This window comes from Schistocerca serialis, chromosome 9 (assembly GCF_023864345.2).
Source record: "Schistocerca serialis cubense isolate TAMUIC-IGC-003099 chromosome 9, iqSchSeri2.2, whole genome shotgun sequence".
NCBI lineage: Eukaryota > Metazoa > Arthropoda > Insecta > Orthoptera > Acrididae > Schistocerca > Schistocerca serialis.
The window spans coordinates 532,810,762-532,824,808 of NC_064646.1; the positions used below are offsets into that span (position 1 = coordinate 532,810,762).

The window sequence follows — 14,047 nt, forward strand, 5'->3', positions numbered from 1 at the left end:
TTAGTAGAGCCCTTCGGATTACTCCACAATATGCCTCTTGGCAAGGTCGTAACGACAGTATTATGAAAAGGATAGATTGGCACTCACTGTATAGTGTAGATGTGTTGTTGGCAGGGGGGGGGGGGAGGGGGGGAAAGAACACCACCTATTAGTAAACACGCAAGCTTTTGGTGCAAACCCCCTCCCCCTTCCCTCACACACACACACACACACACACACACGCACACACACACGCGCGCAAATGCAGATCACACATACATGACCACTGTCTCTGGCTGCTAGGGCCAGACTGGGAGCAACTGCACATCATGGGAGAAACAACGGTCCTGTGTGTGTGTGTGTGTGTGTGTGTGTGTGTGTGTGTGTGTGTGTGTGTGTTTTTTGTCCACTTTGGAAGAAGACTTTCTGATTGAAAGCTTACATGTTTAGTAGTCTTTTTGTTGTGCTTGTCTGTGACCTAACATCTCCTGTATACAGCAATGTATCTTTTTTATAATATGGTCATTACTCCAGCCTAGATTTTCTATTGTTTGTTTCCTTTTAAGACCTTATAAAGACAGTTACTGACAATTTCTTTTTTCTTATTGGAGAAAAGTAAAACCATATGGGGCCAGACATAGATTGTAAATGAATATGGAATAGAGTATTTTTATTCTCCCTGTATGCAGTGTCAATAACGTCACCTCACACACTTCATTTCTGGCAGCACCTCCTTCTCAACACATGACTGTCCCCCACCACCTCACCATAGTCTTCAAGTTATATCCTATAGCACTTCTGGGTGGACAAATAGATGAAGGATGTAGTTTAAAACAGTATAACTAAACTTAAAAGTCAAACTGCCCTTTTATAGAGACTGCCATCATTATTTAAACATACTAAACAACATCAAAACAGTCAAAAGAATTTTTTTTTCAAAAGAGCAGAAAATTGTAGTGAAATTCATGAAAGGATTGTTTTGAATTATTATATCTTAAATCAATAAGTATGTCAGCATTTCCCAGGATTTTCTGGCTTAATTAAGACTAGGTCATGCCACCACAGTGTTCAGACAGTGGACTTGACTTCGAGAGGACAACGGACCCGAATCCCATCGGGCCATCAAAATTTGGGTTTTCCTTGATTTCCCTAAATGATTTAAGACAAATTCTGGGATGGTTCCTTTGAAAAAGATGACATTCGGCTGAGGAAGCTGATTTCTGTGGCACGTCTGATGACACAGTGCTGGTGGAAGGACGAGTATTTCAGAGCACACCATTTATTGCACATTGTTAAACATGGGGCTCTGCTGCAGACAACCCCTGTATGTTCCCATGTTGACAACACTGTTGAATTACAATTTCTGTCGCTCAGGAGCATTGAGATTGGGCAGTGAATCAATAGAAATGTGTCATCTGGTTGAATCATTCGTGTTTCGCATTACACCTGCTTGACGGTTTTGTGCACATACACTGTCAACAGAGTGAATTGGTGCTTGAAAGGTGCACTTTGCTACAGACTTAGGCCAGTGGGAGCAATATTATGCTATGGAGGACATTCACCTGGTCTTTTGTGGGTCCTGTGGTAGTAACTGAAGGCTCCATAACAGCTTTGTTCTGTGTGAACATTATTGTGCACTGTCCGCACCCTGTCCCTAATGAAGGTGACATGTTTCAACTGTGGTGTCACCGCCAGACACCACACTTGCTAGGTGGTAGCTTAAATCGGCCGCGGTCCATTTAGTACATGTCGGACCCGCGTGTCGCCACTGTGTGATCGCAGACCTAGCGCCACCACAAGGCAGGTCTCGTGATACGAACAAGCACTCGCCCCAGTTGTACGACGACATTGCTAGAGACAATACGGACGAAGCCTTCCTCTCATTTGCCGAGAGACAGTTAGAATAGCCTTCTGCTAAGTCCATGGCTACGACCTAGCAAGGCGCCATTAGCCTTACCTACTTTGAGAGTTATAGTATAAATGTCTCAAGAAGAATGCTGTATTCATCACATAATAAAAGTTAAGTATAAAGCAGCTATGTACTTTTCTTGCTACCATTCAATAGTTATCCTGTTCCAGAATTCACGCCCGTCGGCGTGTGTGTACGCGTGCCTTTCTTTAAATCGGCTACCTCAAGTGGCGTAACAGTCTTGTTACGTCACTACAGATTGGCGACGATTTAAAGTATTCTTTCTGATTGCTTACATTTACTTGTGTCATGGCTTCGCCAGATGTACTGTCCGAATTTTATCGCTTGCAGAATCAGCAGACGCAATCGTTATTGGATGCTGTTGCACCTCAATTCCGACCCTTTGATGCAACCCACGAGTCTTGGCAAGAGTGGTCCCGTCAATTTGCCTTCCACCTCGCCGCCTACAGAATTCAAGGTAATGAGCGGCAGCCGTTTTTGCTTTCTTGTGTCGGTGTGTCCACATACCGTGTGATAGTGAAATTGTTTCCCCGACGCTACGTAGCAACTCTGTCCTACGAGGAAATTTTGTCTGCTTTAGATGCCTATTTCAAAGAAACAGTTAATGTGGTTGCAAAACGGTATACGTTTTTTCGTACAAAACGTACGGCCGGTCAAACTAATAGGGAGTGGGTAGCAACATTGCAAGGACTTACTAGGGACTGTGCCTTTGACTGTGACTGTGGTCTTTCTTATTCAGATACAATGGTGCGTGATGCAATTGCACAGAACGTTTCTGATGTTTGCATATGGGAGCAAATTTTGAAACTAGTTAATCCCTCCCTTCAACAAGTGATAGACATATTGGATAGGCAAGACACACTTGACTGTGCTCAGGAATCTTTTGAAACTTCGCCAGCTGTGTGTAACATTAACCGGCCCGCCAGGCACGCTCGCGCTATGCGGCCCGCTCAACTGCCCTCGCGTACGTCCGCACAGCTGCCGCCGCGCGCTAAACCAGGTTTGCCACGCCAGCCCACAAATGCAGTGAAATCATGCCCGCGGTGTGCTACTAGACATTCGCGTGAACATTGCCCGTCACGCCAAGCTATTTGCTTTTTCTGCAATAAGAAAGGACATGTTCAAAGTGTTTGCCAGAAAAAGCTCAGTTCAGACACTCTTAATCATTCCAGGCCCTTTGCTTCGCGCCGGAATCGAACCAGGGACACTCAGGCTCGTGGACCTTCGCCCATGGACATTCATGTCGTTAATTCCACTTCGTCCAGTGACACTTTCTCTAACAGTGACTGTGATCGTCCCACAAAAAGAGTGCGTCAACGTCGCCGGAAATCACGTCCATTAGCAAGTGATTCTGTACCAGTGTCTGTTCAAATTGCACAAGACAGTCGCTCTTGTCGTCAGCTGGACAATAAACTTTTTGTAGATTTGTACTTTAATGGCAAGGTCATACCATTCCAGCTCGATACCGGAGCTGCAGTTTCATTGCTCAATCACGACACGTACAAACAACTGGGCAAACCTCCATTGCGTTCCGCAATGTTAAGCTAACCACATATTCAGGACAGAAAATTCCTGTGTTAGTACAGTGCACTCTTCTTGCAACATACAAGGGACAAACAAAACTTGTGTCATTTTACGTTCTTCGTTCTTCTTCTGCAGTGAACTTGTTTGGTTTACATTAATTTCAGTTGTTTAACATGTCTATAGTAAATCAGGTCCTATCAGTGAATCAAACTGTGCCTTCAGACAGTGTTTCTCGTCTGTGTGACGAATTTGCTGACATTTTTGCACCGGGCTTAGGTTGCGCTAAAAACTATGAAGCACATTTGGAACTGAAAGTAAACGCGCAACCGAAATTTTTCAGAGCGCGCAATGTTCCCCACGCATTGCGTGATGAGGTCGCACAAACATTGAACTATGTAGAATCACAAGGTGTAAGTGAATGTGCGCATTGTCTCTTCCATTTCAGCTCTGCTTCCTCGCTTACGCCGTACAGGTGTTCCGTTTCTCTGGACGACGGAATGCGAACGCGCCTTTCGCCAGTTGAAATCGGCGTTGCTTTCTATTACTTGCCTCACGCCTTTCGATCCCCAGAAACCCCTTTTGTTGATGGTAGATGCATCGGATTTCGGGATCGGTGCTGTGCTTGCGCACAAAGTTGGCTCGCATGATCGCCCTATTGCCTTTGCGTCCAAATTGCTCTCATCTGCGCAAAGAAATTACTCGCAGATAGAGAAAGAAGCTTCGGCTCTCGTGTTTGGTGTTACTAAGTTCCATGATTTCTTGTATGGTCGTCACTTCACCATCATCACAGACCACAAACCTTTGACATCGCTTTTTCATCCGAACAAGCCGGTACCTCCACGTACGGCGCAGAAATTCATTCGCTGGTCTATTTTCCTCTCGCAGTACCGCTACGATATCTTGTATCGGTCCACTGCTAAGCACGGAAACGCCGATGCGTTGTCCCGTTTGCCTGTTGCTGAGGATAAAGCATTCGATTCTTCCGAACTTGCTTGCATGTTCATTGATTCGGAAACCGATGAAGTGGTCGAATCGTTTCCGATTGATTTTCGTCGTGTAGCTACAGCCACAGCTGCTGACCCTGTCCTTGCTACTGTTTTGCGTTTTGTTGCTACGCAATGGCCTTTGTCAAAGTCTCGGATCGAGGATCCGTTGGTTCGCCGATTTTTTGCTCACAGGGAGAGACTTTTTGTTCGACGTGGTGTTTTGTTGTTGCGTTCTGATAATGATCAGTCCCGAGTCATGGTCCCACGTTCGTTACAGTCCTCTGTCTTACGGCTTCTTCACCAAGGACATTGGGGTATAGTGTGAACGAAACAACTTGCTCGTCAGCACTGTACTTGGTTCGGAATCGATGCTGCGATTATGAATATGTGTTCTTCTTGCATGGCGTGTGCCGAACAACAATCCGCACCGCCGTGGAAAGTCTTTGCATGGCCGAAAGCCACTTCCCCTTGGCAACGCTTGCACATTGATTTTGCTGGTCCATTCTGGAATGCTTGATGGTTGGTTCTGGTCGACGCCTGCAATAATTTTCCTTTTGTGGTCCGGATGTCTTCCACGACGTCCTCCGCCACCATCCAAGCGTTGTCTGCTATCTTTTGTATTGAAGGTCTTCCGCAGACTATTGTTTCCGACAATGGCCCACCATTCATGTCCGCAGAATTTCAGTCATTCTGCCAGGCCAATGGTATTCAACATCTGACATCCGCGCCATTTTCGCCTCAGTCAAACGGTGCCGCTGAACGATTGGTCCGGACTTTCAAGTCACAGATGTTGAAATTGAAAGAGTCGCATTCTTGGGAGGACGCGTTGTTGCTCTTTTTGTCCTCGTATCGCTCTCAGCCCCGAGATGGTCGCTCGCCGGCTGAGTTGCTCCACGGTCGTCCTCATCGCACCTTGATGTCTTTGCTGCATCCGCCGCATCAGGTTCCTGTGCAGCGGCAGACTCCTGCTTTTGCTCCAGGCGACGTTGTATTTTATCGCAACTATCGAGGTTCACGGCGTTGGCTCGCAGGGCGCATTCTTCGCTGCCTTGGCCGCGCGATGTATTTGGTTTTGGGGGCCTCTGGTGAGGTGCGTCGGCATCTCAATCAGCTGCGCCTCTGTCGTCGCACGGGTTCTGCCGCTCCCCGTCTGCTTTCAGCGATGGTGCCGTCCGGTAAGCACCCTGGGGACCCATCTACTGGCTCGCCTCATCCCCAGGTGTTACCGACGATGCCTTCCCTTTTGCCCCATGGCGACGCGCCGCCGCAACAGCTGCCGCCGCCGCCGCCGCCGCCTGTTCTCCCGTCGGCGCCGCCCGCATTCGACGCTTCGCTGCAGCCGCCACGCGCCTCCCTGGGTCACGCGCCGCCGCTCGCTTCCCGTGACCAGCTGTCCTCCACCATGGAACTCTTGCCCGCTCCGGACCACATGACGTCATCGCGCGTCGGGTACCCCGACGCAATGGAGGTTGACCCTTCGGCCGCTCCTGTCTCATTACGGGCGCATACACCGCATGTTGACGTGCACCCTGGACTAGGTTTTCAGGCATTTCCTAGCTCCCCTCGGACCGAATGGCCGGGTGCGGGTGGCACAGCCTCGCCTGTTGTTAGGCTCCCCACCTCATCGCATACGTCGACATGGGGTCCTCCCCACAGCGGGCGGCAGCCTTATCTCCCGACCGTTCGCCGATTTGCGGGGGAGGAATGTGGTGTCACCGCCAGACACCACACTTGCTAGGTGGTAGCTTAAATCAGCCGCGGTCCATTTAGTACATGTCGGACCTGCGTGTCGCCACTGTGTGATCGCAGACCTAGCGCCACCACAAGGCAGGTCTCGTGATACGAACAAGCACTTGCCCCAGTTGTACGACGACATTGCTAGAGACAATACGGACGATGCCTTCCTCTCATTTGCTGAGAGACAGTTAGAATAGCCTTCTGCTAAGTCCATGGCTACGACCTAGCAAGGCGCCATTAGCCTTACCTACTTTGAGAGTTATAGTATAAATGTCTCAAGAAGAACGCTGTATTCATCACATAATAAAAGTTAAGTATAAAGCAGCTACGTACTTTCCTTGCTACCATTCAATAGTTATCCTGTTCCAGAATTCACGCCCGTCGGCGTGTGTGTACGCGTACCTTTCTTTAAATCGGCTACCTCGAGTGGCGTAACAGTCTTGTTACGTCACTACATCAACAATATGACTTTCAGTGTCACGAGGCCAGAATCAAATTCACCCCTTCTGAATCTGATGGAATACATCTGCGATGCTATCAGATACCAGTTCTGCACCCAGAAACCACTGATCTCCAATTTATGGGAATTACATGACCTGTGCTTAGACATGCGGTGCTGCATAATGCTGGGAACATACCTCACATAATGCTGGGAACATACCTGAAATTTGTTGAACTTGTCCCACACAAAATCACTGCTGTATTGTGTTCCAACAGTGGACAAACACATTATCAAACAGGAGGTCATAGTGTTTTGTCTCATCAGTTTATATATTCAAGCTTTAATGAAAGGTGTGCTCTTTTCCTTTTTTCTGCCATTGCGTGTATGTGTAAAGCAGGATGTTCTACCATTTGGGCTTGTTTATATGATGGCTGTCAGTATTACCACCTGCACGGATACTAAATGCTCCTTTTGTGAAGACCTTTTATCTTGAGAACACTTTTAACTTTGTTTCACAAATGGCAGCACAGTTTCAAGAAAGCTTCTTAATTTCATGTAATAGTTAAAATAATACCTTCAGCAAAAGATGTGTGCGTTGGAGTGGGGAAAAAGATTGGAGATGTATGTAGTTTAATTTTCATAAATTGTTAAGAAGGTTAACAGCTTGGCATGCTAAGATAAATTCAGACATTCTCTAAAAAGAGAGAAAAAGATTAATTTAACAGAATCAGTGAGGTATACAAATATAACAACAGACTTGTAGAACCATTATTTTGTAGGTTAGATTAGATTAGATTCAGCTTTTGTTCCAAGACCCAAAACATGAGACGATTCTCATGAGTGAGTAACATGCCAGAAAGTATAACATAAAAAATATAAAACATTTGAATACCCTGATCATTTGTCAGGAGATTGTCAAACTAGGTGAATGCAATACAAACTGGAACAGCTAATATTTTCAGAATTGATACGCTGTCAGACTGAAACATTGTTATGCACTATTAATAAATTTATCAAACAAAAAGTACATAATCTTGACTGTTATGACAAAGTGCTCTCAGAACTGAAATCTAACAGACATTCTTATTTAAGCTGGCCTAACAGCCACTGTTAAGATATTCATCTATAGAGTAGGATGAGTTACCTATCAAAAAGTCTTTCAAACTCTGTTTAAACCATGCTTTATCTGATACCAAGTTTTTAATGGTGTCGTTCTTCCACAGATAAATTATGTTGTAATGCGAGGTTTTAATGAAGATGAAGTGTGCAGTTTTGTGGAGTTAACAAAAGAGAAAAATGTTGATGTAAGATTTATCGAGTACATGCCTTTCAGCGGCAACAAATGGAATGATGGGAACATGGTCTCATTTAGTGAAATGCTCCAAATAATTAGAAAGCAGTGGCCTAATTTTGATCCTCTTCCCAATGGGCCCAATGATACCTCAAAGGTACGTGCAGTATTACATATGAACATACATTGAAAATAATTTAATGTTTATGACTTACTACCAATCACAAGAATACTTCACATCTGCTGGTGGTGTGAGAGATGGACTGGTTTAGTTACATATTTCTCATCCCATTCAGTAAGTCTGTCCTGGCCTGGGTTTCTCTGCAGCTTTTCTGCAACTCTCCCCATTTCCTAAACCTTGACAATCCTTTTCTTTCTTCCTTTTTCCTTCCCCTTCATTGTTTCTGCCAGAAGAATAAGCCACTGGCTCCGAAAGCTTGCACATTTCCATAACTTTAAGGGGAGTTAGAAGGGGAAAACATTCTTTTTCACTTCTTCGGGTTTTATACCTGATTATAAAATTCGCAATTTTCCAAATAAAATGATATGTATATTACTTATAAACTTGCGTGGGAAGTATTTTATTTTATTTTCTAAAATATAAATTACACCAGTTGAAAATGTTAAAATTTTTACATGCATTACTTCAAGACCTAATAAAATCGGTAATTTTTTATATACAGGGTAGTCCATTGATCGTGACCAGGCCAAATATCTCACGAAATAAGTGTCAAACGAAAAAACTACAAAGAACAAAATTTGTCTAGCTCGAAGGGGGAAACCAGCTGGCGCAATGGTTGGCCTGCTATAAGGCGCTGCCATAGCTCAAACTGATATCAACTGTGTTTTTGTAAATAGGAACCACATTTTTTATTACATATTCGTGTAATATGTAAAGAAATATGAATGTTTTAGTTGGACCACTTTTTTCGCTTTGTGATATATGGCGCTGTAATAGTCACAAACATATGTCTCATAATTTTAGACGAACAGTTGGTAACAGGTAGGTTTTTTAAATTAAAATACAGAACGTAGGTACATTTGAACATTTTATTTCGGTTGTTCCAATGTGATACATGTACCTTTGTGAACTTATCATTTCTTAGAACGTATGCTGTTATGGCGTGATTACCTGTGAATACCACATTAATGCAATAAATGCTCAAAATGATGTCTGTCAACCTCAATGCCTTTGGCAATATGTGTAACGACATTCCTCTCAACAGTGAGTAGTTCGCCTTCCGTAATGTTCGCAAATGCATTGACAATGCACTGATGCATATTGTCGGTGGATCACGATAGCAAAATCCTTCAACTTTCCCCACAGAAAGAAATCCGGGGACGTCAGATCCGGAGAACGTGCGGGCCATGGTATGGTGCTTTGATGACCAATCCACCTGTCATGAAATATGCTATTCAATACTGCTTCAACCGCACGCAAACTATGTGCCGGACATCCATCATGTTGGAAGTACATCGCCATTCTGTCATGCAGTGAAACATCTAGTAGTAACATTGGTAGAACATTATGCAGGAAATCAGCATACATTGCACCATTTAGATTGCCATCGATAAAATGGGGGCCAATTATCCTTCCTCCCTTAATGCCACACCATACATTAACCTGCCAAGGTCGCTGCTGTTCCACTTGTTGCTGCCATCGTAGATTTTCCGTTGCCCAATAGTGCATATTATGGCGGTTTAGGTTACCGCTGTTGGTGAATGATGCTTCATCGCTAAATAGAACGCATGCAAAAAATCTTTCATCGTCCTGTAATTTCTCTTGTGCCCAGTGGCAGAACTGTACATGACGTTCAAAGTCATCGCCATGCAATTCCTGGTGCATAGAAATATGGTACGGGTGCAATCGATGTTGATGTAGCATTCTCAACACCGACGTTTTTGAGATTCCCAATTCTCGCGCAATTTGTCTGCTACTGATGTGTGGATTAGCTGCCCCAGCAGCTAAAACACCTACTAGGGTATCATCATTTGTTGCAGGTCGTGGTTGATGTTTCACATGTGGCTGGACACTTCCTGTTTCCTTAAATAATGTAACTATCCGGCGAATGGTCCGGACACTTCAATGATGTTGTCCAGGATAGCAAGCAGCATACATAGCACACGCCCCTTGGGCATTTTGATCACAATAGCCATACATCAACACGATATCGACCTTTTCCGCAATTGGTAAACGGTCCATTTTAACACGGGTAATGTATCATGAAGCAAATACCGTCTGCACTGGCGGAATGTTATGTGATACCACATACTTATATGTTTGTGACTATTACAGCAGCTGGCCGGAGTGGCCGAGTGGTGCTAGGCGCTACAGTCTGGAAACGCGCGAACGCTACGTTCGCAGGTTCGATCCTGCCTCGGGCATGGATGTGTGTGATGTCCTTAGGTTAGTTAGGTTTAAGTAGTTCTAAGTTCTAGGGGACTGATGACCTCAGAAGTTAAGTCCCATAGTGCTCCGAGCCATTTGAACCATTTTTGACTATTACAGCCCCATCTATCACAAAGCGAAAAAAGTGGTCCAGCTAAAACATTCATATTTCTTTACGTACTACATGAATATGTAATAAAAAATGGGGGTTCCTATTTTAAAAAAATGTAGTTGATATGAGTTTGACCTATGGCAGCGCCATCTAGCAGGCCAACCATAGCGCCATCTGGTTTCTCCCTTCAAGCTAGACGAATTTCGTTCTTTGTAGTTTTTTCATTTGTTACTTATTATGTGAGATATTTGGCCCAGTCACTATCAATGGACCACCCTGTAGAAAGCTGTGGATTGCTGTGTTATAAAGGTTAAATTATGTGTTTGTATTGGTAGCACTGTCAAAAATAGTATCGTATCTTTTCATAGTATAAACATGCTTTGTATATCGAAGTGCTAACGTTTTTCCGAGGAATAGTGACGAATAGACTGGTAAATCTCTCAAAAAGTGTGACTCCAAAATGAAGTGTTTTTAAGAAATGTGGGTTTCATGGTAATAAATTTTTGAATAAAGAGAAACATTGTGTTCAGCATGTGGTGTGTGAAGTTACAGACAATGAAATACTGGCAAACTCATGAGTATCTAGAGAAACACCCATTAGTGCTTCGAAGATTAAAATAAAACATAGTGATAACACAGTTATCTCAAAACAAAACTCATGTAAATGGTAGGTTAGGTTATATTCTGATACATTTACACATCCTAACAGGGGTGTTATGTGAATGTGTGTGCTGTATGTATGTGGAGGGCCAGTTAGTTTACATGAAGACATTGAGGTATCAAATGGACTAGCCGGGAAACTTATCATTAATTCTGCCAGTTGTAAATATACTCATTCATTTTGGAGTTCTGATAAGTGTAAAGATAATTATTTTGAAATAAATGTTAGGTGGTTTTATGGATTGGGAGCTATTGGCAAAGGACACACTGCAGCAGAAACAATGTGTGTCGTGATGTATATGCCACACCCACTTTGTAAAATGTACAAGTATGCAGGATTTATTGGAGCTGCTGTGAAATCTGCTGCATGTGAGTCAATTAAGGGTGCTGCAAATGAAGCTGCTGAAATAAACGATGGTATGATTGACATATCAGTAGCTTTTGGGGCACTTGGTAGAAGCGCAGCTGCAGTTCTAAGAATTCTGTTGCTACAGTGACCAGTGTGGATACTGGAAAGCTAATAGATTTCCAGATTTTAACCAAACATTCTTATAAGTATAAATCAGGGAATGAAGAAGGGCATATCTGTGACAGAAATTATGAAGGACAACTAGTCGTACGGAGGCATGTGCAGCTGTTGAAATTTATAATCGATCTGTAAACTAAAGGGGAGTGTGTTACACTAAGTTCTTAGGTTAGGCAGACTCAAATGCATATAACAGTGTAGTAGCCACTCATCCTTATGGTGAGAAGCTTATCACAGAACTGGAATGTGTTGGTCATGTCCAGAAGAGGATGGGTACCAGATTCAGGAAGTTGAAACAAAGTTTGAGAGACAAGAAACTTTCAGGTGGTAAGACCATAAGAAGCAGGCTGACAGACAACATGATTGATGAACTACAACAGTATTATGAGAATTGTTGAAAATGAAGCAGGCAGTATGGGCTACCTTCTTCCAGAGACTGTCAGCTGATGATAAACCAGTACACCATCTTTGCCCTCCTGGATCTGGTTCATGGTGCAATTACCGCAATGCCCAGTACTCAAACAGGTCATACAGCCATAAACATTCTATCCCAGCAGCAGTTGTGGATATCATAAAACCTGTTTACAGAGACCTGGCAATCCTGAATTATTGAAGAAGTGTCTGCATTGTCAGACTCAAAATCCCAATGAGTCGTTCGATAACCTTATTGTGTCAGTGTCAACGTAACTGCCGTCTGCGTCACATCTGCTGTGCAGCGAGCTATGCTAATTTTAGTATTAACTCTATTTTTCTTACTTGTCACTTCTTCTTCCGTGTGTTTTTGCTTTTAGGAAGCTTTAATTGTCGAGTGCTAGTAATAGTGTTCCATAGATTTTGTGGTTGTTTTGAATACAGTCAGAGAAATTCCGTTTAGTCAGCCATAGTGCCAGTAGTGCTAGTGTTTGTTTTCAATACAGTTCAGAGACAGGTAGTGCGATTTTCATTGTTTTGCTACAGGAAGTGTCTAGTAACCACAGTTTAGTCAACTATCAGCCGCCTTTAGTGAATTAGCAGTCTAGTTATAAGTTGATTAACTCTCTACAGTAAATTGATTTCTTAGGATGGATAGGATGTGTGACTGCAGTGTACGGACACAGGAGGAGCCGGCCACTGTTCGCAAACAGCTGAACGTGTTGATGGCCGCGGTTAGCCGTCTTCAGGCAGTGGTGAGTCTGGTGCGTTGCATGGTACACCCCAGGTGTTACATGCTTCACCCACTGACCCTGCTGTCGACACATCTTTGCGGGTACCGGGCGCGGTTGGGCCACCCTCTTCCCAAGGGGAGTGGCGGGTTCAGCGGCGTTTGCGGCGCACGAGGCAGAGGGTCAGTGTGGAGGCTGGCCGTGTGGCATCGCCCGTTCTGCCTGTGAGTGGACATGTGGCCACTCCTTCAGCAAGGTCCGAGCAGGCACATGGGGGGAGGAGTTTATTAGATATTGGGAGCTCCAACGTTAGGCGGGTGATGGAGCCCCTTAGGGAAATAGCGGAAAGGTCGGGGAAGAAGGTCAGTGTTCACTCTGTCTGCTTGCTGGGGGCTCATCCGAGAGGTGGAGGAGGCCATGCCAGCAGTGATAGAGAGCACTGGGTGCACCCGACTGCAAATTGTTGCTCATGTCGGCACCAATGACTCCTGCTGTCTGGGTTCAGAGGTCATCCTCAGTTCGTACAGGCAGTTAACGGAGTTGGTGAGGGCGGAAAGCCTCGCTGGGTGGAATCTGAGCTAGCTATTTGTAGTATCGTTTCCAGAACCGATAGTGGTCCTCTGGTTTGGAGCCGAGTGGAAGGCTTAAACCAGGGACTCAGACGATTCTGCAGAGATCTGGGGTGCAAATTTCTCGACCTCCGCTATCGGGTGGAGAAATGTAGGGTCCCCCTGAATAGGTCACGCGTGCACTACATGCAGGAAGCGGCTACAAGGGTAGCGGAGTATATGTGGAGTGCACATGTGGGTTTTTTAGGTTAGAGAATTCCCTCCCTAGGCCCGACAAGACACCTCCTGAGATGCGGCAAGGTAGGAGTAGACAAAATGCAACAGGGAATAACAATATTAATGTGCTAATAGTAAATTGCAGGAGCGTCTATAGAAAGGTCCCAGAACTGCTCTCAGTAATAAGCGGTCACAATGCCCACATAGTACTAGGGACAGAAAGTTGGCTGAAACCAGATGTAAACAGTAATGAAATTCTAAACTCAGATTGGAATGTATACCGCAGAGACAGGCTGGACAGTGAAGGGGGAGGCATGTTTAAAGTGATAAGAAGTGCAATAGTATCGAAGGAAATTGACGGAGATCCGAAATGTGAAATAATTTAGGGTGAAGGTCACGGTTAAAGCAGGCTCAGACATGGTAATTGGATGTCTCTATAGGCCCCCTGGCTCAGCAGCTGTTGTGGCTGAGCACCTGAAGGATAATTTGGAAAATATTTCGAGTAGATTTGCCCACCATGTTATAGTTCTGGGTGGAGATTTTA

At 44.5% G+C, this 14,047-nt stretch overlaps 1 protein-coding gene across 5 annotated transcripts in view; it reads left to right on the forward strand.

Moving 5' to 3' along the window:
• Positions 1 to 14,047, forward strand: part of LOC126418889 (molybdenum cofactor biosynthesis protein 1-like) — a 330,883-nt gene that overhangs the window by 137,707 nt on the left and 179,129 nt on the right. For 4 of the 5 annotated variants that reach the window (XM_050085897.1, XM_050085895.1, XM_050085899.1 and 1 more), the window contains one exon: positions 7,822 to 8,046. The exons of the other annotated variant lie outside the window; for it this stretch is intronic. In XM_050085897.1, the coding sequence (XP_049941854.1) occupies positions 7,822 to 8,046 (225 nt within the window). The remainder of the gene's footprint in view (positions 1 to 7,821; positions 8,047 to 14,047) is intronic. 5 annotated transcript variants of the gene reach the window in all.